The sequence below is a fragment of the Anabas testudineus genome, chromosome 17, assembly GCF_900324465.2.
Source record: "Anabas testudineus chromosome 17, fAnaTes1.2, whole genome shotgun sequence".
Lineage (NCBI taxonomy): Eukaryota > Metazoa > Chordata > Actinopteri > Anabantiformes > Anabantidae > Anabas > Anabas testudineus.
In genome coordinates this window covers 9,322,547-9,350,425 of record NC_046626.1, presented here as the reverse complement: position 1 = coordinate 9,350,425, position 27,879 = coordinate 9,322,547, and the positions used below count along the sequence as shown (strand labels likewise).

Genomic DNA, 27,879 nt, shown 5'->3' with positions numbered 1-27,879 from the left:
CAGCCTCCGGACAGAGGGAGTTGAAGATATGATTTAAACAGTACAAGCCAACGTCTAAATGAAAAACATAAAATATTCAGCATGTAAGATCAAAGGCATACATATCACAAGTATACTGCAATAAGTCAGACGCCACAGTGCATGAGCTAAGTGCACTGTGGACAGCACGGTCTTCTTCATGGCACTTTGAAACAAGTTCCTTTTTTTTTTTGTTCCTTCCTTAGTTTTTTTTTTTTTGCTTCTGTAATCAGGCATCAGTAAATCATTCATCAGTTGGGTTTGGCACACAAATGTAAAAAGGACATTGCTGATACTTACATTAGTGTTGCTGTGATTTCATTCTAGGAGCAGGGTGATATGAATAAAAGAAGATTTTCATATGTAAGTATTTATCATGAAAAGATAAATATTCATTTTTGTTTGCAAGCTAACACCTGATATAATTTTTTCTGGAATTACTGTTGTCCTTACATTATCATTTCATCTAAATCAAAGGTTACTATGTACAAATAAAACATGTATTGCTGCTCGTTACACATGCAGCACAACCATCTGCATTCAACTGTTGACTACTGTTTAGGATTGAGAGTCAAACCTGCTCATCTATAACCAATCATAACCTAATTATTTTCCACAGTTGTTGTTGTTGTTTGCACCTCATTTCCACCTTGAAGATTTCCATTTCCTCCTTCTTTCTGTTGCCTCTTTAATGAATTCTCCTCGCTAAGACACTCAAACCAGGTTGTGTTGAACTAAATGCTGACCAATTTCATGAAACTAGACACTTTGATGGGGCTGAATATATAGTCCCATCTGCCTGCTGGGAACATTTCCATTACCCCTATTGGCTCTGAGTTAAGCCAGAGGTTTCAATCATTGCCAGAGTAACTGTCACTTTGTTCTGTATCACATCTCTGGGACGTTTACCCACTGTGGGCTTAAGGTTAAAATTTTAATATGTTCCATAATGCTGCATTAGGAAATGCCTGTATATATGTGGAAAAGCCGTAGGGTGACAGTGAAGGTATTGCAGTGTGTTTACATTTCTTGTATCTTTGTGTCGTGCACTGATTTTTCTGCCAGTCCAGTCTTATGGTGCAACTTTCCCTCCTCATTAAAGAGTACATAGAGCGAAAGAAGGCAAACGAACAGTGCCGTTGTCGGCTGTGATGTCGTCATTACAGAGCATGCGGTTGACATTTTCAGTCCTGCACTCTGCTCTCCAAAGATGTGAGTTATGGTCCCATATCCCTGTGAGATAGGTTAGAGGCATTTGGCACCGTCTCCTCTCTCACGTACGTGGAATACTAAATACCCACCTGAACAAATACATATTTGCTTCCACTTCGTTTGTGAAACGAGGAGAAACAAAGAGAGAAGGAATTTATGTTGCCTCATTTCCATTAGATTTGTGTTTATAGTTGGAATGACTTTAGTTTATCTCTGACGAGTCACCTAGAGCTTCAGATTTTCAATAAAGTATCCATTTATGAACTTCAAAATTTGCAATTACGCTTGAAGCACCTCGTTGGCAGTCAGACCAACAGGTAATAGATTAGACAACAGATGGGTGGCAGTCTTGTTAATGTTATACAAGAGGGAAAAATCCCCCAACTCCTGCAACAGTATGTGACTGGCTCTGCAGCCTCAGTTAATCTGCACAGAGAAGACAGCCACTAAGTGCTATGTCCATCTTTGTCTCTGTCTACATCCTCTCTGCCCCTCGTTCTGCTTTCTCTCACTCCTCTCCATCCTCTCTCCTCTCTCCTCCTGCTGCCACTGAGTACCAGGAGAGAGAGAGAGAGACTCTGCAATGCAGACACAGCAACAACCTCAGTCCATCTGACCAATTAGTGTGAGCCATGGTATGAGTGGCAGACCCAGCAGCCAGTCGTGATGAGAGGCTGACTCATCATGGAGTGGAATGAGGGGTTGCCTGAGAGACTGGCACAGGAGATCAGAGGGGCTGGATGGCAATGAAATAAAGATGTAGGGACGATAGAAGGGAAGGGGAGAGAAAGACGCAAAGAATGAAGAGGACAGACAGATGTGTGTAAATAAAACAGGGAGCTCTGGACGTGGAAAGACTCCATCATTTCCTCCACTGTCACTGGCCAGCCTGAGTCCTATCACTGCAATTCTTCTTACTCATCAGCTGGCTGAGATCCACCAGCTCGCCCAGCTCCCCCCGCTCCAGGGCCCCTCTCAGCAGAGCCCTGCTCAGCCCGGGGGTGTGTTGCTGCGACACATACGCCTGGCTACTGGGAGTGGGCATTGAGGGTGGTGGAAGGGGCACGGGGACCATGCCGTGGCTGCTGAGGATGTATCCTTCCTGGGGTGGCCAGCGCAAAGGCAGTGGCTCGCCATACTCCATTGGGGCGCTAGGTGCTGAGACCACCCTCCGACGCTCAGGCGAGTCCTGCGGGGTCATGGGGTATACGTATTCTCCTGCAGACTTCCTGAGCGGGGCTTTGGGTGTCCCCTTTCCTACTTTTTCTTGCTTGCTCAGGCAGACGTAGTGCTGGCGTGGCGTGTCGTTCCCTCTGCCCTCACCACTGTGCCTCCCCCCTCCGCCCTGCTGGAACAGTCTGGTGGTCAGGTAGACGGACGGGGGTATGCGGCAGGGCGATCCCAGACCCACAGAGCCTCCTCCCAGGTAGGTTTGGCTGGTGTCCCACCCTCCAGAGTTGGAGTCAGACAAGCGCAGGCCCCTTCGCTTCTGCTGGGGTGTGTGCTCCGGGGTGGGGAGGAAACCTGGGTCGAGCTCTCCTGACTTCACCCAGCCGTTAGGCATGACGAACAGGGTCTCCCCGCCCTGAGAGCAGGGTCGCTCTCCACCTCCCTGCCGTGTCACGCTCAGCACCGAGCCTCCCATCCCGCCGTTGTTACCCAGCAAACCTCTGTCCCGCCGCTGGATGGAGGACTGGGAGGTGTTGCCGTGACGATGGTTGGCAGGCTTGTGGGCCATGATCCAGCACACGGCGAGGCCGGAGAGCGCCGCCCCAATGGTGAATGCCGACACTGCAGATGCCACAAGCAGGTTGAGGGAGACCAGGCTCTCTGGTTCAATTAGCAAGCTCTGCTGCAGAATCCCTGAAGATTAAGAGACACGGTTATTAAGATGACATTTAGTAGAACAGCACAAAGAACATTGTCTCTCAATGGCTGTCCACAGGGAGCAATTCATTATCATTAAATATAATACTTTTCCATTCACAAGACATAATGTATAATAATAAATCAATAACTACAATAACACTCATTACCGGTGATGATCGTGTTCAGCATTGTGCGATTATTTTATGTAATCTTTAAAAAGGGAGCTGCTCTCCAGTCTCGCCTTGAGACTCCACAGGCTCCAGGTTCAGAGAGGCCTGCACTTGTCATCAGCACAGCTCAGATCACAGCAGCTGACTCTTCTCTCCTCACACTTTCCATTCTACCGCCTGGTCAGAGAGTTTGTCCTCGCAGCATACCATTACCTCAGTGTTTCCACCCAGCTCTAATCGCTTCCATCTGCAGACACAGCAGCACATGCCAGTCTCTGGCTCTGCGTCTCCTGCACTTTGAGTACTTGCAATAGAGTCTGTCAGGTCTGTACCATGGCATCACTGACTTCTAGTACTTAGGGTGACTAGGGGTAAAAACTAGAAACCCATATATCAGCTAAAAACAAATGAGATGAGGTCTCGGAATGTGCTGTCTGCTCTTTTTTCTAATGTCTTTCTGGAAATTTAGACGTAGCCAAATGGATTTTATGACTTTAAAACTGGGCTAAAATAAATGGAACAGTTCAGTAAGAGTCTGCTGGAAAGGAAACAACTTATTTTGGTTTCCACTGTCCCCACTGTCTCCAATTTGTATATTTTAGATTAAGGATCAAAGAGGTCCTCTGTGACATCTGCTTCTCAGCAGAACTGACAGTAGTTTCTGTTAAGCCGTTTCCATCTTGCTCACCAGTTACCCTTGGTCATTTACATCTTTGATGTTGAGCACAAAGAAAACAAAGGCTAACACACTAGAGGATGTCACATTTCCTATCCTGCAGTCTTACACCTATTTCACATCCTCCATAATTAAACTGTCTCACCGTGGGAGTGTTTTGACCTGGTGGAAGTAAGACTGAAACCAAAACACCACTTCTACTTCCATTTATTTATATTTATTACTGACAAAAACGCCAAATCAGTCTACATTGTTAGTATCAGGATCCAAAGAATGACATTACGCCTTACTATATTAGAGAACAGTCACAGATGTTCTCCTACTTGGTAGTATCATAGTTTTGTTTTTAGTTTTAGAACAAAGTGTTCAGTGACAAGTCTACAGGTGTAATGAGGAACAGAACCACTAGGTGGAGCCCACCCTGAATACACTGTTCACAGCAAGGAGCATCCATGTCATGGAGCTGCAACCTACCATCACAGTCTCCTAGATGGGAGGTCGTGTTTCCAAATTCCACATCTTGCTGAAAAGGCAGCCTGCAGCCACAGAGAGATCATAGGGCACACATGACAGACTTACATATATATATATGGTATAGAGCATCAGAAGCAATTGTCTATGCATATATTTACATATAACATCTGGATGATTAAAACAACATGTTTTAATTACATGACTTGATGTAGTTAAATATATATACACATGACATCATTCAAACAGTCACAGTGCAGGTTGGAATAAGTCTGTGAACCCTTAGGGCAACAAAATCAACAAAAACTAATTGGAGCCAGGAGTTTCCAAACATGAAGTCCAATCAATAAAATAACATTAGAGAGTGGGTAAGAGCTACTTTGACTCAGTTTACACTATTCACAAGAAGCATCTGCTGATGTGACCCACACCTTGCCAAAACGTAACAAATCACACTTCACATCGGTGAACACTTCGCTCCAAAGGCACAATGCAGAAAGTTAATGAGGTAAAAAAAAAGATGCCTGGAGTAAAAAAAAAAAAAAAAATCATTTGAGCTGTTCAACTGTTTGGTTGAAAACCACCTTAACTCTCCACAATGCCCATGAAAAGGTGAAGCTTGAATTGCTCAGTAAGAACGTGCTGAAAAGCCCAGAGGAAGAAATATTTGCTAAAATGCTACTTTAAAGTAACAACAATAAGCCTGTGTGTCCATGTTTACTCATTTGTATATTTATTTATTTACTTATCAATTTCCTTTTTATTATCTGTCCTTACCGTGTTCCTGGTCTCAAGAAGGAGCAGACGCTGCCTCTGGTCCAGCCACAGTAAGGATCCCTGGAGGCTAGACAGCTCCTTCACACAGACACACACACACACACACACACACACCAGTCAGAGAGAATTTACCTGGTAAACTGTTTAGCAAGGTTCTTAGGTTCACTAGGACTACATAAACCCTAAACAGGGAAATGTGTCTTTGTAGACTTACAATAATTTATGACATGTTTTGAAATGTAACATCTGGTATTATTTTTTTATAGAGAGTCAGACACATTGTGTAGAGCTGCTACTCGTTCACAGTTTCCTGTATCTAAGTGTAATATACGGTTGCTGTGGGAATGAGGTTTGCACTGCACAACTGTACTTCAAAACATCTTTCCCATATGTGTAGTATTAAACAAGTACCTTCTTGGTATTCATGACAAACCACATTCTTGAAGCCTCATGCATCAAGTTAAATACTAGGCTATTTCCCAGGGAAAGAAATTTCACCAAAATAAATATTAAATCTAACAAGCTAGCCGAGGTTTGACAAACACATATGCCATCCATCCCCTGCTGATTGCATTATAAATTTTACTGGGATGACTACGATAACAGAGAGTGAAAAAGCAGAGGCAAAACAAAAGCTGGCCAGCACTACCTTGGCTAATGGCCACTACCACATTTAAAGACACTTAATTATCAGCCAAAGGAACATTGAGTGAATAGATATACAGATAACTGTGTGTCACTCACTTCATGCAGCGTGAGTGCAGGTGGCAGCGAGATGTGGGCACTCGAACCAGACAGGACGGGAAGGCCAGCAGCAAAGTGTGGCTGGTCCGGTCCAATGTCAGAGACAAGAGCTGACGAGCCTGAGGGGAGTCCTCACCACACCTGGTAACAGTGAGACACAAAGGTTTGAAGGCAGGAGGCAGAGGTCAAGCTGCTCTGAGAAATAAATCTATGACGGGTCAAAGGACTCATCTGTTGGGCCCTAACCTTCATTCACCAGTCACAACATTGGCTGACTCAAGTTCTACCAAGGGTCAGAGTCAAAGTTGCATGGTAGGATAAACACAGTGTAAAAATACAAACTATTTGTCTGCTGGAAACAGAGCAGCACAAGATAAATTAGTAAGTCGCAAACCATTTTCTGGTTCCACAAAAGGTTAGAGGTCACTGAGCTGAAAGGCTTACTTGATTAGTCAGAGGATTTCTCTTTTTGGTAATTTTAAAATTGGAATAGTTAATTAAATTATGCATTTGAACTGTATAAAAAAAATATATATATATATATATATTAGATCTATATATATATATTATTTATTATTAAATATTTAGGAGTACGTGGGAAAAAGATGTCAACCTTTTAAATTTTGTGTTTTTGCATTGATTTGTATAAAAATTGATTGATCTTCATGAGAAGTATTGTCAAATATAATGTGCTAAAATAATAACACAAAACAGATCTTTCATGTCTTTCTTGAGAACAACCATAAAAACCTCACAGTGTGACACTTTGGGACTGTGGCTACACCAAGAAGTGGGCGGCCAGTAAAAATGACCCTAAGAGTACACAACCTCAGTATAGATAAAGGAAACACCCCAAGAGACAGCCGAAGATTTAAAGGCATCATTTGAACTGGCTAACATCTGTGTTCACACAGTAGGTAAAACATTGAACAAGCAGTGTGTCTATGTCAGGACAACAAGAAGGAAGCTGCTACTTATTAAAAAGAACATTGCTGAACGTCTGGAGTTTGCCAAAGAGCACACTGACACTCCACAGCAGTATTGGCAAGATGTTTTGTGGACTGTTGAAACTATATTGAACTATTTGGAAAGAACACAGAGCGCTACATCTGGCTTAAACCAGTAATTAATTGCAAGGGTTCACATATTTTTCCCCTTGCACTATAAGTTTTTTCTGGTTCTTCTAAATGAAGACATGAAAGATCAGATAATGTTTTTCTTGCCACTGTATCTACAAACACTCAAGACAATACTTAAAAACAAAAAAACAAACCAAAACAGGTTGTTGCCTTTTCAGCAGTTCTACAGTTGTATAATTCTAAATGATTTAATGAGGTTTCACTTCTCCCTCAGCCCCCATCACAGCATCCTGACCCACTCCAGCCACTGGACAGCACACTCGCTCAGCCCAGATAACTCTGGGCAAGTGGGTCATGCAGAGGAGAAGCTTTGTTTTCTCATATTTGAGTTTAGACTTCTTTTATGTCCATTAGTTGTGGGTGTCTATCTTATATTATATCTACCACTACTACGTATAAGACTTGTTTGATGTTGCACTTTAACTATTGAGAACAATAGGATTCATCAACATAACAAAGGTACGAGCAAATCTGTCATTTCAAGAAATAAAATAAAATTTGATGTTTAATAATTGTGTAAAATTAAATCTGATGTTTACTGTTCCTAGGACCTTTCTTAGGAACAAACTAGGAAGATATTGGAGAATGAGGACTACTCTTGTGATTCATACTCACTTTTCTGGGTTAAATCCCTCTACCTCCTCCAGAAACACACTGCTGTGGGAGACAGAATCTCCACTGGGAACCATTAAGAACTTGAGGATAGTTCCTCTGGTCGAACCCAAGAACAAGACTGTACGATTTTTATGTGGCCCAGCTTCTGTGTCCACCACCATAGTTGTCAGCTGGTACCTAGATGCGGAGATGAACAGAATAGGTCAATAAAGTACATTTTCTAACCATGTGATAAAAGGTTCAGACTTGGTGCTGTTTGAGTTTGTGTACCGTCCCATAGTCTTGACCACCCACGGCCTGTGGCCCAGCAGTGGAACAGTCTCGTCCATCAGTGGGTGAGTTTTCACAAAGTTCAGAACCTCATCTGGCAGCGTGTTAGAGGAGCTAAATCTGGATCCTTGCACTGCGCAGCCTCCCGGTCTGCAAACAAAAAAAGGAAACTGATGTAGACAGACAGATATAAAGATAGATAGATAGATAGATAGATAGATATAAAGATAGATAGATAGATAGATAGATATAAAGATAGATAGATAGATAGATAGATAGATAGATAGATAGATAGATAGATAGATAGATAGATAGATAGATAGATAGATAGATAGATAGATAGATAGATAGATAGATAGATAGATAGATAGATAAGATAGATAGATAGATAGATAGATAGATAGATAGATAGATAGATAGATAGATAGATAGATAGATAGATAGATATAAAGATAGATAGATAGATAGATAGATAGATAGATAGATAGATAGATAGATAGATAGATAGATAGATAGATATAAAGATAGATATATAGATAGACAGATAGATAGATAGATATAAAGATAGATAGATAGATAGACAGATAGATAGATAGATAGATAGATAGATAGATAGATAGATAGATAGATAGATAGATAGATAGATATAAAGATAGATATAAAGATAGATAGATAGATAGATAGACAGACAGATAGATAGTTCTTTTTTGGCTGGTGGCAGCTGTATTAGAATATTTGCTGAATAGTAGTGAAGTTGCACAGTGGCTGACAGCTGCAGCTTCCAGCTGAGAGGTAAGTAGGCTACATTAAATATGAGACAGTTCAGCTCACATACACTTTGCATAACCATACCTGGGTTTAGGCACCGCTTCGTCAGGTACAGGAGTCCAAATAGACTCGGGGGATTTTTGCTCTTTAAAGCGACCCTCAAAGACATGAGCGAGTTGCTGCATGTCAAACACACACACGGCAGAGCCAGGGATGCTACCAGAGATGAGACAAAAGAAGACAGTAATGATTTATAAAAACGTGGTCTTTGTGCTTATATCAGTATGCATGTTGTGTGTCAGTTTCTGTACCTGTTAGGTGGTGTGGAGAAGAGACCGAGGATGACATCTCGTCCCTGCATATGGATGATGTTGCTTGTGGCATGTAAGAGGTTGAAGTAAAAATGTGAATCTCCAGGGACGGAGCAGTTGAGCCGTGCTTTTAGAAATGTTGTCCACTGTTTCTCAAGGACGCGCTGAGAGCCACCCAGGTCTGCCTTACAGACACGAGCCACGCGAGACACCATCACCTAGAATAAGATAAAAGAGGTAAAATTGAGCAGTAAAGAAGAAGCATGAAGACACAGGGAGGATAAGAAAGAGAGAGAGAGAGAGAGAGAGCACCTTCTCTAGATGATGAAACTCCATGGCCATCTCTCTGAAGAAGAAATAAATATGAGGCCCCCACTCCATGGCACTTACAAAATAGGGCTCTGGAAAATAATATGAGAAAGACACTTTTGAACTAATACATACTCTAACACTACAGAACATATACAACACAGCGCCTGGGGCCAAACTTAACAATCCACAGTTCCTGACAAGGCGCTGCAATAACAGCAACATCAACATGGACCACTGCTGTCCAGCAGCCTTACTCATTAAATATTCATGTCCTGTTTAATTTATCACCATGGACAAGAGGATACATATTATTTATCATTTATTCATCCAGTGCTGTTCCAGATTTGACCTGCCCCAACTTGTTTTATCCTGGAAGACAGGTTTAACTGTTCAGTCAAAGTTTTGTAGAAACCTTTTATCTGTATGATCTGACTGACAGTTCTAAAAAGATCTATGAATAATCATCTATAGTCAGTCTGGTTTTAGTGATTGTAACTTATTATTTATTATTCCATTCCCCTAAAGTCATCTTAATCACCCGTGAGCCACAGTGGTTCAATTTTCCTTTAGTAAACTACTGAATGCACTTATTGTCTATTGAAGGTATCTGGCTCTGCAGGGTCATTTTAATGCATTTGTTTCTAAAAGTACCTCGAAACCATTTGGAATCATGTTTGACTGTGCGGAGGGCAGGGCTGTCGCCAAGGCTTCGGTAGATCACTGCATCGATGGCCAGGAAGTCTGTCACGGTACCGGTAAAGAGACTACCATCTGAGAGCAAGAGAGATACACAGGGAGTGGAGAGAGGAAGATTAAGAAGAAAAGGGGGGAGATGCAGATGGAGAGATAGCACAAGGTCAGGAAGATTAAAACCAAACAAGCAATGCAGTGAGAGGTCTGACTATAAATCATTTGTAAAGGTGAACCCAAGGGCACACACGTTTCAGTGTCTGGAAAGTGAGTTAGATATCTGCTTGAAAGCCTTAGTATGGAAACTCAAGATGTTACCTGCAAACAATGCCACGTTGGCATGTCGTGGATCATATGGGCACCGTGCCATCCCACTGATAGGCTCTGCCACCAATTCTAGAGTGTCTCTCTGCAACAGGAAAAATATAGATAAATAAGTTGGCAGATGCACAGAGAATGGCCAGCTGACAGATAGATGGATACTAACAGTGTAGTTGGCACAAAGTGGGTTGAACGCGTTTGTTCCACATACAAACAGACCACCATGCTGGCTGAGCAGAACTTTGATGAAATTACGACACTCTCCCTGTAGAAAAAAAACACAAAGAAAACACAAAAGGAGAGCATTAAAGAAGGGGAGGAAATCAGAAGGTACAGCGCAATGTGAGGAAGACGGTTTGGAACCGTAGCTAAGCTCAAATCTACCGGTCCAGAGCCAGACGTCTGCCAGCGTGAAGCATGAAGAATGCAGCGTACAACAATCCTTAGAGGGAATAACACTTCAACCACAGTCCATCTGGAGGAACAATAGGATGTGGACTTTATTGCTGTCTTCACAGTGAAGGCTGCTGATTAAACTGAAACTGGAGGCTGTGGCCAGTGAATATGAAACTTGATGACACATGACACTGTTTTCTCTTTAATTTACAGAATCTTTTTTTTAACTGCAGCTCCAGATTTGTTCATCAGGAGCTAAATTCAGGGCTCCTTTGTGATATTCTATTTGCAGATAATTTTATTGGTTAACAAATGTAAAGAAGTCGTCCTCTTACTTGGCATTGAATTATTATCAGCTATTAGTAATCGTGTGTTTGAACTTCAAAGGCTAAACCAGCCAATATTTAAATTTTAGGTTAAATAATAAAACAATTAATTAGTTTCTTGCAGATGTGGCTGAGAATACCACTTTCACATCTGTGTGGTAAATAGCTTTTGCCAATTAGCTTAGCACACACTAGTAACAGTTGGTCTAGCTCTGTCCAAAGGTGTCAACTTCAATCTGTTACCACCTCTTAAACTGTAATTAACACAATAGATGTTAATTGTGATTGTTGCTCATAACGTGTTAATTAGTATACTTTTGTACCTTCAGATGTAATAATAACAGCAGAACTGTAATAATTCACATTGTGTGTTACTCAGTCTTCTAATGTGTCCGTATCTGAGTTACAGTTAGTTAGTGACCGGTCCTCAGTTAGTTACCTTCGTACTAACGTCTTCCTCTCTCTCTCTCTCTCTCTTTCTCTCTCATGTCATCATTTTCATCCTGGAATTTTCCTCCTGCCTCTGATCCTTTTTTAATCACAGCCTTTCCTTTTTATGCTCCTACATCTTCTTTCAAGCGTGTCCTTTGAAGCGGCACATCTTTTCCTTTGGTTGTCTTTCTGCCTCTTTCTTAGTGCTTGGTGGCTACGTGTTTCGGTTTTCCTCCTCCTCCTACACACATCAGATCCCTACCTATACCTCCTTTCCTCAACTGATTTCAATTACTGTTTCCTCCCCGAGGCTGTGTCACTTTCTCTGCTCACTTTGCACTATAATGTTTCCCATTGCTTCTTTTCCTTTTTCAGTGATTTCTGCACAGATTGGATTTTGCCCGTGGCCAGTGGCACTGCTACTTTTATACAATTAAGTTTATATTTTAGGTTACACCCTGTCAGCCAGGCCGCATTCCATTTAAATCTTTGTCTTTTGTAGATTTAATCATAATCCCTTCATATTTCACAACATTGTCTGCACATCATAGCGAAATATAATTATCGCACTTTCTTACATTATCCACATTACAAACTAGGTATATGAAGGAAAGTGCCACAATGCTGGTGGCAAGAAATTGCCTCTAAAGCTTCATGGAAGCTGTGTGATTTTTCGCTGACTACATTTTGCAGATTTTGTATCAACAAGATCACATTTGTGCAAATAGCAAATGCAGGTGCACCCTATGGAAATAAGGTTCCTCTAACAGCTGCTGTGTCTGTCCAAGCGTGTGATAGTGTAGATGGTGTCGATGCAAGAAAAAGTGGATTTAGAGTCAGAGAGTTGTGTACAAACGGTATACCTCATGTTTGCCCTTCATCCGGCACACTCGAATGTCGTTCTTATTGGATTCCCACGTGCGCTTCTGCCAAAAGAAGTTAACCACAGCTAGATTGTGCTCGTGAATATTTGCAGTTATTCATGCATGTTTGGTGTTGTGTGTGGGCAAGACTCCTACCTTGCTGTAGAACATCTCGTCACCTGCCATGTTATCCAGCTCCACTCTGTACAAGTCATCTCTACAAAACACATAACAAATTGGTTCCAATAGAATATTACTAATTAATACTTATATTAATCCGATAAGATGACTGATATTCAAAATATATACCAATATATACTATGGCTAATCTATTAACCACATTATCAGTTGGGTAATTTTTTTCCATTATTAAATGAAGCCTGAGAGAGTCCAGCTTACTATAATACAAATTGGTCAAAAATCACCTACTGCATGTGTAGGAGTGATCTGAACAAAACAGTGATGTGCTTCATTTAGGTTGAGTTAAAGAACTGTTGTTGATGTCTTTAAAAATGTAAATGCATGTATCTGTGCTGGTTAAACAGACAAATCAAACAGTAGATTATAAAATGCTTAAGTTGTATTATATCATTTATTTATTTATGTTCCTATATATATTCATTTGGTATTTTATTTGTGTTTCTCTAGGTGTGAGGCACAGTAGCCAACGTTTGCATGTCTCACTCATAATATGGGGGCAGTATTAAATGTTAAGTGCCTTGTATTTACTTTAGATTTATGAAAAAATCATGCAAAAGATTTGATAAACTATGTTAGTGAACACTTCAGTTTTCATCTTGAGGACTACAAACCGCTCTGTGTGTACCACTGACAGAAGGCAATTCCTTTTTCCCATCTTTTATATAGAGTAATGAGAACAAACAGCTTTCATTTGACATTTACAGGTAACAAACAAGACTGAATACATTCTCACACAAGCTAACTGAAAATGTCTGCTACAGAGTGACAGCAGATGGAAGCTGTGGCATCAAATGAAAGCAAAAAGATATTAATGCGAACACGTCAGTAACACACAGAGGCCGGTTGCTGTGGGTTACCTGGCTCCTATGTAGAGCGTGCGGTTGACTTGGAGGACGGTCTGGATGTGCAGCTCCTGTCTCTGAGCCGAGCGATGAGGTCTGCCCAAGAATACTGGATACCTCCTCACCACTGATAAACACACACAGACACAAAGAGTTTACTAAAAAAAAGCCCCAAATTAAGTAGCTTGCTTAATTGCACTTTAAACAGAAAGACCACATTCCCCGCTTATATTTACCCAAAGAACTCAGGCAGACTATACAACAGCTTTTCGAACCCTCACTTTAATAATGTCTTCACTCATTCTTGGTGCTTTTGTTCAGGAAAACAAAGATAATGGGCACAGAAGATTGGTGCAGCGGTTACAACAGACTGAAACACTTCTATCCTCTTAGTGTGTTTTTGCTGCTGTTGATGCATGCAGCTCCATAATGAGAAAAACTGGGTAATCACTACTGTTATTATTTTGTTGTGAAAAAGGCATTTTTATCCTGCTCTCCCTACATTTCAGATACATTAGAAAGTACAGGTATATGGAGAGAGGAAGTTTTGAAGAAGGGTACAATAGTCTCCACAGGGAGCCCTCGTCATTAAGAGACACATTGTCCTTGACTGCACGGTAGGGACAGAATGATCCATCTCCACCTGTCTCCACCTCGTCTCTCTTCCTCAGCCTCCTCACTAGTCATCTGTATCACCCCATCACTCCAAGACAATTATGCCCCACTTCTTCATCTACCTCTCAGATGTATAACAATAATTTCCATCTTTACTTTTGTCTTTAAAAATGTCTCATATTTATTCATCTACTAGACACTCCAAGCAAAGGGTTAGGGTTAAATTTATCTGTATGGCCAGGTAACTTGAAAGCTGCTTCACACCAACGCTCTGACCCCTTGACCCCTGATTTCCACATTCACCACAGAGCCATTCATCAAAGCAGCACATACGCACACACACAGTGGGAAGGACACATACCCTCTACGGGGACGTAGCTGAGTGGACTGGGTTCCTCTGGGAATGAGCCATCCGCCAGTTGGAGCAGCAGGAGAAGAAATGTGAGGGGAGGCGCCATGGTCGTCATGGCAACAGGACACTGTTAACAAAGAGAGAATAAAAAATTATTGTTGCGTTGTACCAGTCCGTCTGTGTGTGTGTGTCGGCATTTCATCAATTTCTCAGAACACGAAAAAAAAAAAAGACCAACAAGTCCACAACAGCATTTGTGTATTGTGTATGTGTCTGACGACAGGGTCAGAAGTGCAGCGGGGCGACTGCTGTCACCAACCTGGCTCCAGCAGGGAGCTAAAATGTTTCTTTTGTCTGCTTTAGTGGTGTAATTGGAATCTATTGTCAGAAATGTCACTCCATTGTCAAAGAGTTTGAATTGAAGGATTCTCCCAGACATATAACTTACTGAGTAGTAAAACATTCATGGGATTACAAAGCCACTTTGGGTGGTGGTGTTCCTTTCTCTAATTGTGTTTCTATATGGACATATGGAGGTAATTAACCACAATAAAGGAAGGAGCTGGTCTTTAGAAATGGGAGAATAAGAGTAGAAAAAAGGGGAGATGGACGGAAGCACTGGACAACATCTTCCCAGAGGTCAAAAGTCAAGAATGTCCTAAATCATGAACAAAGAAAGCTGATTTTGATCTATAAAAAGCTGAGCAGTCACAAAAGGCTCATATATGTTCACATACAAACACATTAACAAAACCTTGGTGAGGATTCTCAGTCATGCAGAGGAAGCTATAGGATATCCTAAGTAGGAATTTCACGAGGTCGATCGAGCAGAAGGACAATGTAACAGTTTACGACTCAGTACCAACAGAAAAACCTTTTTTATTTCTTACATGTCTAGAGTGTCCAAAAAGCTGACATACATGTCAGACAGTGGGACTTGTCCACCCTAAAGATGGGACACCAAAACACAAGAGGGAAATATATATACCACTTTCCTCAGACTGAGGAAGCTACATGAATGAGTTGTGAAAGGTCCTTCCAACCGTCTATTAGCTATACTTACTAATCCCTCAGAGATGGGGGGCAATTCCAGCTGACATTAGTTTTGAAGGTATTTAGTCAGATAGTTAGGGAATCACCTTCATCACCTGAGAAAAATCAACGTGTCTACAAATATCCATCCAATAACTGTTTAGATATTTCAGGTTGGACCAAAGTGACTCAACTGACATTAGCATCCAGAGAAAAACCCATGTGAAAGGGCAAGTGTGGCAACCGCAGCACCAACCCATGTTTAAATTAAGCCTTTCTGTGCATTTACCCATAATGACTGTGGCTCAGTTACACAGCTTGAGTTACAGGGTGACCTGTCTTTGATGTGAGAGGACTTCGAAAGAGAAGAGGAGACATAAGACGAAGAAAGGCAAGACAAATGAGAAGAGCCGAAAAGGTGGAGTACACTGCGTTTGCGTTGGGTTGCTGGTAGCACTGCTAAAATGTTGGAAATGTGGAGTTTGACGAGACATAAATAAAAAGTTAGAGCCCGAAGAAAAGACGTGAACAATATTGAATGCAGTTCCCATCAAATCAAGCTGTACACCATGTTCCACATTTCCCTCACCCCTTGCTTATTTTCTTTCATCTTCTGTATCTTTACCTCCATCACCCCTCTCCTCCCTTCATTTTCTATTTCTTTCGATCTCTCAGCTTGTCTGTTACTGCACAAAAAAAAAATCCTATGACTGTTTTCAGAGCAGAACATGAGGTAGAGAGGTAGATATTTTAGTTGCTAAGGTGATAACAACTGAATCTGAGGGACACAGGCGCACCCAGGTAAAAGCCACTCGGATACAAAAGCACAGCCACCTGTGTTGCCAACGCTTCAGACTGTGCATGCGCTTGAGTGACAAGCTGTTTGAAGACATCAGTGAGGCAATATGGGCTGCAGACTATACACTGGGGGCCACTTCAAATGAAATTCTAGACTAGCGATTGCAGATTTGATTCCTTTAAGGCTTTTCTCGTCAGACGCAATTGGAGGAGCCCCGAGGTTGGGTGGGAGGTTTGTTTCAGCTGACTCTCCATTGGGATTTCCTAGACTAGAACTAGAACTGATTGAGTCAGGTTTAGGGTGAACCTCATTTCATTATGGCTATTTCACAAGAGGTAAATTTGATGCTTAAACCTAAAATGAAACTCTGTTCCCAGGTGTGGACTGAAAGAATGAATAGATGTCATTAAACGAAGTGGGTGTTCCGGTGAGATTAGGTGTCATATGGTTACGGACTCATATTAGAGTGACGGCATTTGCATAAAATAGAAAAAAAAAAGTATATTCGCAAATTTTATATACAGAAGAACTTTAAGTTAAAGATCTTTAGGAAATCAGTACAGAGAAAGTGGAAGCATTTTGTTTTTAGCAGGTTTTTAAAAAATTGGGAGTGAGGCTGCGGAGCGTGCAGAGGTGGGTAAATCGTTCTACCATTGAGCTGAAAAACCAGATGACCTGTAATGCAGATACTTTTACAATGATTAACACATACTGAGAATACATTAATGCCAAGTCACAAGGCAAATGCATGTTAATCTTATAAATAACACACTGGACAAAAGAAAACACCTTGTCACTCCAGAACCTGCCTGCAAACAGGAACTGCTAATAATTAATTTAGCATAGGTTTAATGTTTAATCTTAAAAAAATGTTAGGATAGAAAGCAAGGTTTAATTTGTTGCTCAAAACATATTTCATTAAATCCACGGTTAAATTATACTTCGCTGTACGCTACTTAAGGCAACATTAAGACATTTTACTGAAGTCATTTTGAGTAGTCAGCGAATTCTGCAGACAACACTATATCACATACAGTATGTCTGACTAATACATCTAGCCTTTCTGCTGAAAGCTTTTAAAAATAGTGAAAAACTGGGAGCAGCCCTCTCTCCTTCCTCACACTGTTCTTTCCTTCCTCACACCCACAAACACAGTGGCAGATTGCACATACAACATACTAAAGCCCTGTGTCCAATTATCGATGAGGCCTCCTCATTAGGGTGCATACTGAGTGAGGTTATTGATCATAAAATAAACCATCTAATCTGGGCCGAGGCTAACATATTAGAGCTTTGCTTCTAGCCAGTGCCACAACAAAGCATTAGTATTTTAATGCTTTTGGCTATAAAAAGAGGTTTGATGTAGAGCTTCGACATTTGGTTATCAAGCATTCTGAGTTCTCCCTGTCACGCCAAAAGACAGAAAAGAGAGATAAAAGATTAAAGGCAGTGAAGTTTTGAACGAAAAAAAAGGAAAAAAGACACAGACTTCCAGCTCATCAAGCCGTAAAAAAAAACAGTCCGTTGGTGACAGAATGAGTACCGGAAAATCAAAGAAAGAGAGACAAGTGAGTGGAAGGAAGAAAGTATGTTATGCTATTTGTGTCAGATCATGTCGGTGTGATACGGTTAAATGGTGTGACACTGACACGGTTATCATGGGATGCATGTAATGATGGCAACAAGCACACGGCGTAATCTAGCCACATCAGGTAACCCATTAGCTAATCACCTACTAGCACTCACATCATTAACCAATCAGTAGGGCATCTGAAGAAGCATAATTACCTGCTCTCACCTCTTATCAGTTTGTCCATATGTTTTGTACTCACTGGCTGGGACTAAGCTCCATTTCATTAAATCTTTTTCTCTAGTGTTCTCTTCTTCACCTGCCACAGCTGATTTGACGGGAATGACAAGGGGTGAGAAGCATGCTGGAAATACGTATATAGGCAATGTGGAAGGTATTTATTGTATGATTATTGATTCATGATTATACCCATGATCTCATCCTAGAATGCTTCAGTGTACTTCAGTTTCTATTGGACATGTTCATATTTGCACAAGGCATCTCAACTATTCAAGCTGCTCATAAAGATCAGTACATTTTCAACGTGCTAAAGTGAGACAGAATAAGGAGCACCATTCCCATCCACACTGTGCCGCACTTACTGACCATGAGGAAACAGACAGACATAAATAAAAAGGTCTAAACAGTCTGTCTGGAGGCACAGACATAGAGCCATCACAACCCAACACCACTGAGCTGCTTAAGTCATGACCCATGCTGCACCCAACTACCCCACAAGCATTATTTGATATGCATATACATGCAAGCGGGTGGCAGAAATTGGGCGTGTAAAACCAAAAACTGCTGGTGGTGTTGACATCTCACTTGTCACTGCATCTGAACCGTGATTTCTGATGCACTGAATCTATGTTTGTGACTCCACAGGCGAAGTGTTTCTTTCTGTCTTTCTGTCTTTCCCCCCGTCTCTCGCTCTGTGTTTAGCTGCTGCAGCCACTCCACTCTGTGCCTTTGTTACCGTAGCAACCAATAGCAAAGCCAGGCAGAGATGTTCTATTGCAGTAGATGTAAAAGCGAATAGGGCGGGTTCACCCTCTTACACGTACGTGTGACAATACATGCACACACATACACACACACACTCTTACCAACACTTCAGCATTAACCCAAGTTCATATATATTCATAATGTGTGCACAGACACATCTATGGGTAGAGATGTAAGGAGGTGGTGGTCCCCTATCTCGCAAGGAGGGAGATGGGGGAGGTGCAAGCATTTTGTCTCCACATTATCCACACACTGGCAAAACAGCACAGCTCATTTGAAATCAATAGGTCAGCATTGAAAAATATTTACTAAAAAAAAGCAATATAGTTCTCACATTTACATATAAGGATATTTGCAGCAAGACATTTTAATGGGATTTCCCCTTCAATGATGTTAAATGTATGTGTTATATCTGTGAGCTAGCTGGGTTATTATTATTTATGTAAAAAACGCCACCAAGAAACAACCTTCCAGCTGCTCCAAGCTCTGATGCACAAAATTCATTTTAAAGAAAAATAAATACATGTGAACATAACTTTTCTTGCATCTTCCTCTGTTGGATTATTATGACAGGTGTTACAGTAGGTGGTTTTAAAAATGGACAGACCAGGAAAAGTTGATGTCAGTTTGAGAAGAATAAAGATATTCATCAACATGAAGACATGGCTGAAATTTAAATCGTTATAACCTCTTCTCTTTTGAAACACATGTGCTCCTTGAGAACTGTATGCAGGCTGAAGCCCGGAATAAAGTAAGATGGCCTGAGGGTAGAGACAGAGACACGGGCTAAACTGGGAGAAGTGGGTCACCTTCACACATCAGTACACCACCCTACAAACTCTATAGCTTCATTAATAGACTTAAAACTGATTCTCGCTGAAAATGGAAGGGCGTGAACGAAATAATGATGAGAGATTTCAGAGTCATTTTTCTTACTATAGTGGAGTCCTGATTCTAGTCAACATCAGTTAAAGTTTTTAACATTGTATCTACAAAATAAATTGTACATAGCTTTTCTATTAAAAAGTCAGATGATACCCACAACAGCTACTTCAAATTTACCTCACACTCAGGTAGTGACTTAACCCTTGAGTAAAAACAGAGCGTAATTCAGCTCTAGCCTTGTGTATCAATATGCATTTCACACAAAATACCTGGAAATAGGATTATAATTGACACATACGATGTGTCTCTTTTTCTTTCATTAATATATATGTTTAACAAACTGTAGCTTTAACACAAACAATGGGAGGTTAGAAGCAAGGGGAAACAGCTAGCCTCACTCGATCTGAAGATAAGAAATTAAGGGTGAAAATCAAAGTGTAAAAAAAAAACTAGACATATCAGCCTACTTTTTTGTGGCTGACTGTTTCTTGGCTGGGAACAGTAACTTTTTGGAGCCTCAGATAACTGTCTGGCCAATGCCACCAGCCAACAAATAGTGTATTTTACTGTACAGCATCATGTAAACCAGTGAACTGACAATTCAATTTGGTTTGTGTGAATTAAACAAACAAGATGTACTATTAGTGCAAGATTTTTAAACACCTTGCAGTGTGTTGGCAGTCTTTATGTTAAGCTAAGCTAACTGGCCTGCAGACAGTATAACTATTTATTAAATGTTGCTTAAGGTCACACATTGCTGTAGAGTTAACTTAATGAATGACCTGCTGGCTGGAGTTTGATGCAAGTTCAGAACAGTTGCTGTGGGAATAATTTTTGGTGGTATCATAAATCTCCCATAACAGGTGGAAATACTGAAGTAAAAAAGGTGAGCACACATTATTCAAATACACATACCTGTTCTTATATCTGACACTTATCTACAAATACAAAGAGCAAAAGTGCACACAGACACGCACAATCATGTTCTCGTCAGCAGTGGAATCACTGTGGCAAGTCTTTATCTTATCAAGGTGGTGGTGATATTCCCTCAAGTGGCTGCCTGTCTCCTCAGAGCAAGTCTAATCAGAGTTAAGGGAATCTGTCTTTTGCTGTTAAGTATCCTAAAATACTATTCAATCTACAGGGTCATTTATATGCTAATGCAAAGGTTACCTCTACGTAGGGCTTTAACGCAGGCTGTTAGGTTGTGTGTGAAAAGGAAAAAAAAAGACAGAAGGAAGAAAGAGATAGTGAGAGAGAATTAGTAATGAAACAGTAGGAAGATGTAGGAAAAGAGAAGAGAGGAAGGAACACAGGGAAGAACAGAGAGATATCCCCCTGGGTGAGTGCTATAGGTAATTAAAATAGGATGGACAGCGCTGGAGTCTAGCAAAAGAGAGCTCCGTCTCCCCTCAGACTTCTTTCCCAATCAGGCGTTCTGCCTAAAATCAAATTGCTGCTCCTGACAGATGCACAACAGCCCATGGATACAGTTATCAGCTTATAGATGTCGGACATGTGGGATCAACACCCAGCTCAGGAATGTAGTTAGAAAGCAATCAAACGCTTGCAAATAATTAGGGGTTTGCTATAGAATAGGTAATAAATGTATTTCTAGTTCTGCACTAAAATAGAAATGCACAGAAAAGCCCATGAAAACAACACACACACACACACACACACACACACACACACACACACACACACATACACATTTATGGTGCACCACAAAGCTGCTGCAAGGGCAAACGTTACTAACCAGAGTTTGACTGCAGTAAGCACATATACATTCACTGCACAGCTCTGAGCTAGAGGCGAGCACATGAGTATGCAGTGCACTCACTCAGACACACACTATGGGCACACAGTTCAACACACACACACACACACACACACTCCAGTGTGTACAACAGCAATCAAGATATAGTCTAATTACACAACAATCTCAAAGGTTTTTTTTATAAGAATTTGACGTGTTTTAAAGCTTCACAAACAGTTAATAGCTCAGTGTGTGCTGTTCATGGCATTTGTCTCTACAGAACATCTTTTCCTCCTAACACTGTCTCAAGCTAACCTTTGTGATTTCCTAATATACACTACATGAGAATTGCTTCATCAAAATAGCCGGTCATACCAGCCATAAATAGCTAGTTTTTTGGTTTGTTTCTTCAATGTCGCTGGCCACAACCCTGCCTTTCATTTTTCCACTTCGACTGTACATCACTATGCCTCGACGTGGCAGCCATTACCATATATCTCATACCCAGTTAGTGTCTTCTCTTATGCTGCTATAGAAGCAGGCATGGGATGAAAGGTACAGTAGCTCATATTCTCGTCATGTTCTTTGTGTGCTGTGATCACCAGTAAGGGTAAATATAGCTCCTTTGGCAGAAGCCTGTTAAGAGGATCACAGCTCACAATAGGTGGTCTGCACACAGCAGATATCAAAATGCCAAAGAATCTGCCGGTTGATTGACATCTGAACACTTGCACATCATGTACATGAACACGCATGCACACACACTCACGCACACCTACTGTACAGAATACACACCCATATGCAGTGATGACACTTCCCCAGAGAGCCTTGTTTCCACCTCGCAGGTATAATTGTGTTTCTGCTATGCTTTGCTACTCTCCTCTCAGTTGTGACTGGGCCCCAGATGAAAAGCCATAATTAAAAGAAAAAAAGTTGTGTTTGTTATGAGGAGGGGATGGGTATGGGAGTGGACAGCATGAAGGGGAGAGAAAGATTAGCCAGAACAAAGCTTATCAGGCTACAAAACCATCTTGAGTAGCTTGGAGACAAAGGAGTCGGGTGTGCCTTTATCTCCCAATAAAAAAGTCTTCCAAATCCCTCTGACTAAGCTGCCATAACTAAAGCCTGCCTTTGGCTAAGGTGCTCACTGAATTTGTTGGACAACAAAAGCAGAAAAATAAGTGAAGTTAGACCAAGCTCCTGAGAAATATATATATATACCTCCATTCATTTTGTGCAAAGAAATAAAAAGTCAAGTGCCTCGGCAGTGGCATTTGAGAAAAGGTTACTTGGTTATTTTCTTGTTTTGTTTATTTGTGTGAGTGGCTCAGTAAAAGCACAAAATGCATGGTCATTTTCTCACTTTGCAATTTTGTTATGTAAATGAGATCACAGAAGGTACAAGACTAGAGCACCTCTATCTTTCTAAGTTAAAACAGCTGTGATATCAAACACAACCAAATTGCTAGGCAGTTACACGGGAGCGCCAGCTGCATGCAAAGAGAAGGGTTCATCTGAGAGACGAACTCAGACTTCTTATAATCCCAATACATACTCCAACCCAAACATACAAACAACACGCCCACACAAACCTTGCAGGCCTTTGCAGATCATGCATATGCATTTATCTAGCTGGTTCCTGGGTAAGGGATTATTATAGTATGCAGAACAATAAACTGCAAAATGACCATATTTGTTAGCATGTTATGGCATGTGCAGAGACTACACAATGTGCACAGATACATAAGAAGAGTCTGTACCTCAGGGGAGGAATCACTGAGGACAGCGAGTCATAAAAATGAAGATGCATGGGCACTGTAAAGTATATGAGAGATTTTTACATTGAAAACAACTGCAAGGGATTATTACACGGTATATGTGGCTGATACAGCAACCAAATCCACTTGAGGCAGCCACCTTGGCCGCCTGAACATCATTTATCTTGAAGTATACAGTTTATGGCACCATGGACAATTTACAGCAGAGTCGGCTATAAAGCTTCTCAGCTTGTGTGGTAGCAATCATCTAGCGCCTTTCCTTTTCAACATCTGGAAGGACTTGTCCAAAAGGTCCACTTCAACCTCCTGAAAGACTGTTTTGCATGATGAGGTTTATTTTAAATAGCTTTCTGAAGATAAGAGCGAGTTTCTGACAAGTAAAAAATAATACGCCTGCGTGACCCCTGACCCATAGACCCTTTTAATCCTGCGCAATGGCTCCCTGAGGTCCCTGCACTGAGGACCCCACTGGAATAGGTCAGCCAGCAGATGCCTGCTCAGCCATGTCCTTCTGATCTTACTGCCCTCAGGTCTGGATATTTCAACACCATTTCCAAGTGTAGATTTTGTTAGCAAGACCTCCATCAAGCCCTACCCCCGGATAAACACTGTGCTCTGTGTGAAACTGGAACATCAAAAGATCCTTTCTGGATAATAAGCATTCCTTCAAATCTCTTGACACTACTCATATCTTTACTTTATTGCATGACCAGATTGGTGATTTAGCTACTTTTTGGACTAAGCAAGCTTGGTTACTGGGTAGACTGGAGTTGATAAAGCATGTTCAGGAAGTTACTGTACCAATAGTCCATAGACACGGTAAGAGCATGCACTGATATTCTGTTATAAGTAAGCAGAGCAGTGTTAGGAAGGCTTGTTCAGACTGCATGAAAATGAGAAAATGTACAGTAGCTACGCATTAAAGAGGAGAGAAACGAACAGACCAGCAGTAAAAACAAACCAAAACCAAAACGAAGGTGAGAGTCAGTCCCATTTGTCTAATACAAAGTAGAAAACAAAATATGAAACTACAGATTCTGTGACAGCCTAGCACAGACATATTAAAATCCTGTTGTGTACAAGTCAGTCAGCGTTCCCCTCTTGGTACCAGAGGTAAAGAGAGACAATTTGTTGCAGATTGCTTGACGTATTCTCTTGGCACTAGGAACAGAGAAGCTGTTAGGTAACATCTCTCTCCTTCCGACATCTTCTGTCTGTTTCATTTCATACTATTTAACACACCTCACACTGCCATTCTACACATTTCTAGAAACATGCTCCTTAACCAACCCCAACGCACTAATCTGCTGTTACCTTCTTTGTGGGTAGGATGTATTATGCAGCAATCCAATCAAATTTTTTTTTTCCGTGCTTGAGATGCCCTGTTTGTGGCTTAGCATATGTGATTGAATAGGGTCCTCTGTGATCAATAGAGCTCATTAAAGTTCCCTGTGGGCAGTTGTCTCGCCCTGAGGCTCTCTTAGATTGCTTTTACCTGCGGCCTGCTCTGGCTTATTGCTTCAAGTGGTTCCAACTTTGTTTGCGCCATAATTAATTTTATAATTGAATTACTCAAGCCTGGCCTTTCACTGCTAGTTTTCTAAATGTAGACTAAAGTATGCATTTAGTTGCCTTCAGTGTAGGCTGTGGCTGCTTTGGGGTTACAAGCCTTTGGGATAGCTGTACGTTTGGGGATGAACAAGTGTTAGACCGCCTTCCAAAGGGAGGCTGAAGTAAACAGTGGCTGCACCTGTTGTTCGCTGCGGTTGCTGTGTGGTGGGGTTAGCACCTGCTCACACGGCTGCTGTGTGGCTGTCTGTGTGGACAGCGAGGATAACAGGGAAACCATTCACACTCGCTCAGACTGCTGTCTGCAGCCCCTCTCCCTCAGTGCTCATTCACTCTGAGATTTCTGCTCTATCATTTCTTTTTCTGCTGTTTGCGTCCCCTGCCTATCCCCCTGTAGCCTCTATGCCAGATTGCTATCTGCCACTCTATATCCTTTGTATTCCCCAATCTGTCTGTCTGTGTTTCTGTCCTCCCCACCCCTCCATTTACTTTTTTTTTTTCTTTTTGCCTTTCAACTCACACTAACCCAAACACAAACAGCAGCAGCTGGTAGCACATTATAATTATTCTGTAGAATGCCATACTTTCTATTGTAAAGGATGCTTTTTAAAAACAAAATTACATATAACTATTAAATCACTTCAATAGAAGCTGAGGCTGCTGTGACTGAGCATTTCACTTGGGCCATAGAGGTTTTGAATGTGCAGTGTGGGTATGGGACAATTCAGTGACAAGTTAAGACTAGGCTCCAGGACATGTTCTGGGCTAAAGATGATGCTGTTTGAGTTTTCAGCTGTCCTCTGTGCTATGGGAAGATAAATGGGTTTCTATGTCTATATTACTAACACCTATATTTGTCTTTCTTTTTTAACTTTTCTTTATGTATCAATAAGAACTTGCTGGGTGCATGTATCGTGCCACTCCTTTCACTCCACTGTGAGTGAGTAATGACATAATCAATTGACTTTATGGCTATCAAATCATCAGATCTGACCTTTGCTCTTGTTGGAAACCTTTAATAGCATTTAATAAAACGCATTTAATTTACACAGGGGCACAATTAAACATAACGTTTGATGACAATAAGCCTCTTTTAAATCACAACCTATGATCCGGGTCGTGATCTAAATCCGAATTTCAGTCAGACATTGTGCTGCTCCTTGCAATGCAGTGTTATAATGTGTAAGTGTTGCGAATTATTCTCCTTTAGGATTATTTCGAAAGAATGAGCACCGGTAGACCCTGTGCAACATGTGAAAGAACAATGATACGCAATGATATGCCACAAATGTATGCACGTCGCCTTTGCAAATAAAACATTCAACTTAAAGCAGACACAAAGAGCAGTTCGTGTCCACAGAGGTCCAGACGATGCCCAAGACATCTATTGGCTCACCCGGAGGAGTAACAATGCAGCATCTCGTTTGGTGGCAGTAATAAATTTGCGCACATACTGTAGCCTATATACCTGTTCTTCCCACTCACCCCCCCCCCCTCGTCTCCCTCAAACATATCTAGCTCTCAATCCCACCATTTGGCACACTCACCGCACCAGATGGCCAGGTAGGGAGGCTGAGGCAGGTGCCAGTCGCCAACTCGCCCTCTCCGGTCGCTCTTCTTCTCTCTGTGGAGAAATGGGTGATGGATCCCACGGTTCTCGGTATCCAAAAGCTTCTCTGAAATAACAGCAGAGCACCAGCCGCACCTCACCTGTCCCTTCCCTCTACGGTTCCTGCGCGTCGCCGTAGCATCACCGTTTAGCGAGCGCGTCTAAAACGCCCAGTCAACTACTAAACGTTTTTTTTTTTTTTTTTTGTTCCTGGGAGAGAATGAGCCCGTGGTGTAAATGTGTAAACCGCAACCTAATGAGCTTTTCTGTCATCCACAGTGCGTTTTCTTTCGCGGTAGCCTTGTTCAGCCCCTTTGCAAATTCTCCAATCCTGCAACTGCGGGTTGCGTTAAGTCTTCCGTCAGGGAGACCGGCCAGTTGTCTGCACTTGGTCAAGCTACAGCACTGAAATCAGTAGTCAGCAAAATGTAATCCCCTTTTTAAATTTACAGTGGCGAGGTGAAATGCCCAACGCAGAGCAGGCACAGTGACACCAGGGGCCCATAATTCACACCCCTCGAGTCAGTCCTGCAGTGGATCAATGGTGAATGGAGGACCTCTCTCTTTCTCTCTCTCTCTCTCTCTCTCTCTCTCTCTCTCTCTCTCTCTCACACACACACACACACACACACACACTTAATGTTAGGCCATAATTGAAAAACATGTCTGAGGATGTTCAGAGAAGTTGTTGGTTAAAGGGTGTAAAGCATGATGTTAAACTGAGTAATCATACATTTATTTATAGAATAGTACAGCTCAGAGAATTAGAAAATGTAATACAAGAAACTGCTGAAATGCTGAATGGAAACAGCTTTTGACAAAAACATTGTTTCACTAACATATTAAAATATGGAACTACATAAAACAGAAATACACAATCCACCATTTACGACATGACCGTCCTAATCATTCTGGACTGTACTAAACTGTATAAAAAATACTCTTTGCTTCACACACTCAATGTAGTAATTGGTATTTTTTCTTTTCAGGACAATTAGTGATGCAAAAATAAAATTACAAGCTCTAATCTATTATTTGTAAATCCGCACAAACCTTTATTAATCTGACAAAAGTACACAGCAAAGATCTTCTTTTGTCTTCTCTGTTTGATGCCTGCAACACACTTCAAAAATGTTAATTACACTTTTTAATTGTTTGGAGACTGACTATACAATTTTGCAAATGAAATATTTGCTCATTCTTGATGACTTCAGCTGTTGTCTGTTTTCATGATGTTACATCATTTTCAATAGGAAATAGGAATATTCACTGGTTTCCCAAGAAATAATGTTCCCTAGATGGCAACATAAGTCTCTAAAATCCCAATACAAGCCTCCCTGCCATGCAAAGATGTTGGCATCACTGATGACTTTTGAACCTTTCCCTAATAACAGTCTGGATCGTTTTTATCATCTTTAGCATACAGAAACCAATGTCCATTTTCCCCCAAAACAAGCAGAAATGTGGACTCATTTGACCACAG

At 41.3% G+C, this 27,879-nt stretch overlaps 1 protein-coding gene across 1 annotated transcript; it reads right to left on the bottom strand.

The window, feature by feature from the left end:
* Positions 1 to 200: 200 nt before the first annotated feature.
* LOC113171427 (semaphorin-6B-like) lies at positions 201 to 26,441 on the bottom strand. The gene is made up of 17 exons (XM_026373764.1): positions 26,335 to 26,441; positions 14,400 to 14,517; positions 13,439 to 13,550; positions 12,537 to 12,597; positions 12,381 to 12,443; positions 10,530 to 10,628; positions 10,361 to 10,451; positions 10,004 to 10,123; positions 9,353 to 9,441; positions 9,041 to 9,258; positions 8,814 to 8,945; positions 7,962 to 8,111; positions 7,692 to 7,868; positions 5,938 to 6,078; positions 5,194 to 5,271; positions 4,420 to 4,481; positions 201 to 3,093 (listed from the first exon to the last, which is right to left on the bottom strand). Exons 2-17 carry the CDS (start codon positions 14,503 to 14,505, stop codon positions 2,108 to 2,110), a joined length of 2,685 nt encoding a protein of 894 aa, XP_026229549.1. The 5' UTR covers positions 14,506 to 14,517; positions 26,335 to 26,441; the 3' UTR covers positions 201 to 2,107.
* Between the last annotated feature and the right edge of the window lie 1,438 nt (positions 26,442 to 27,879).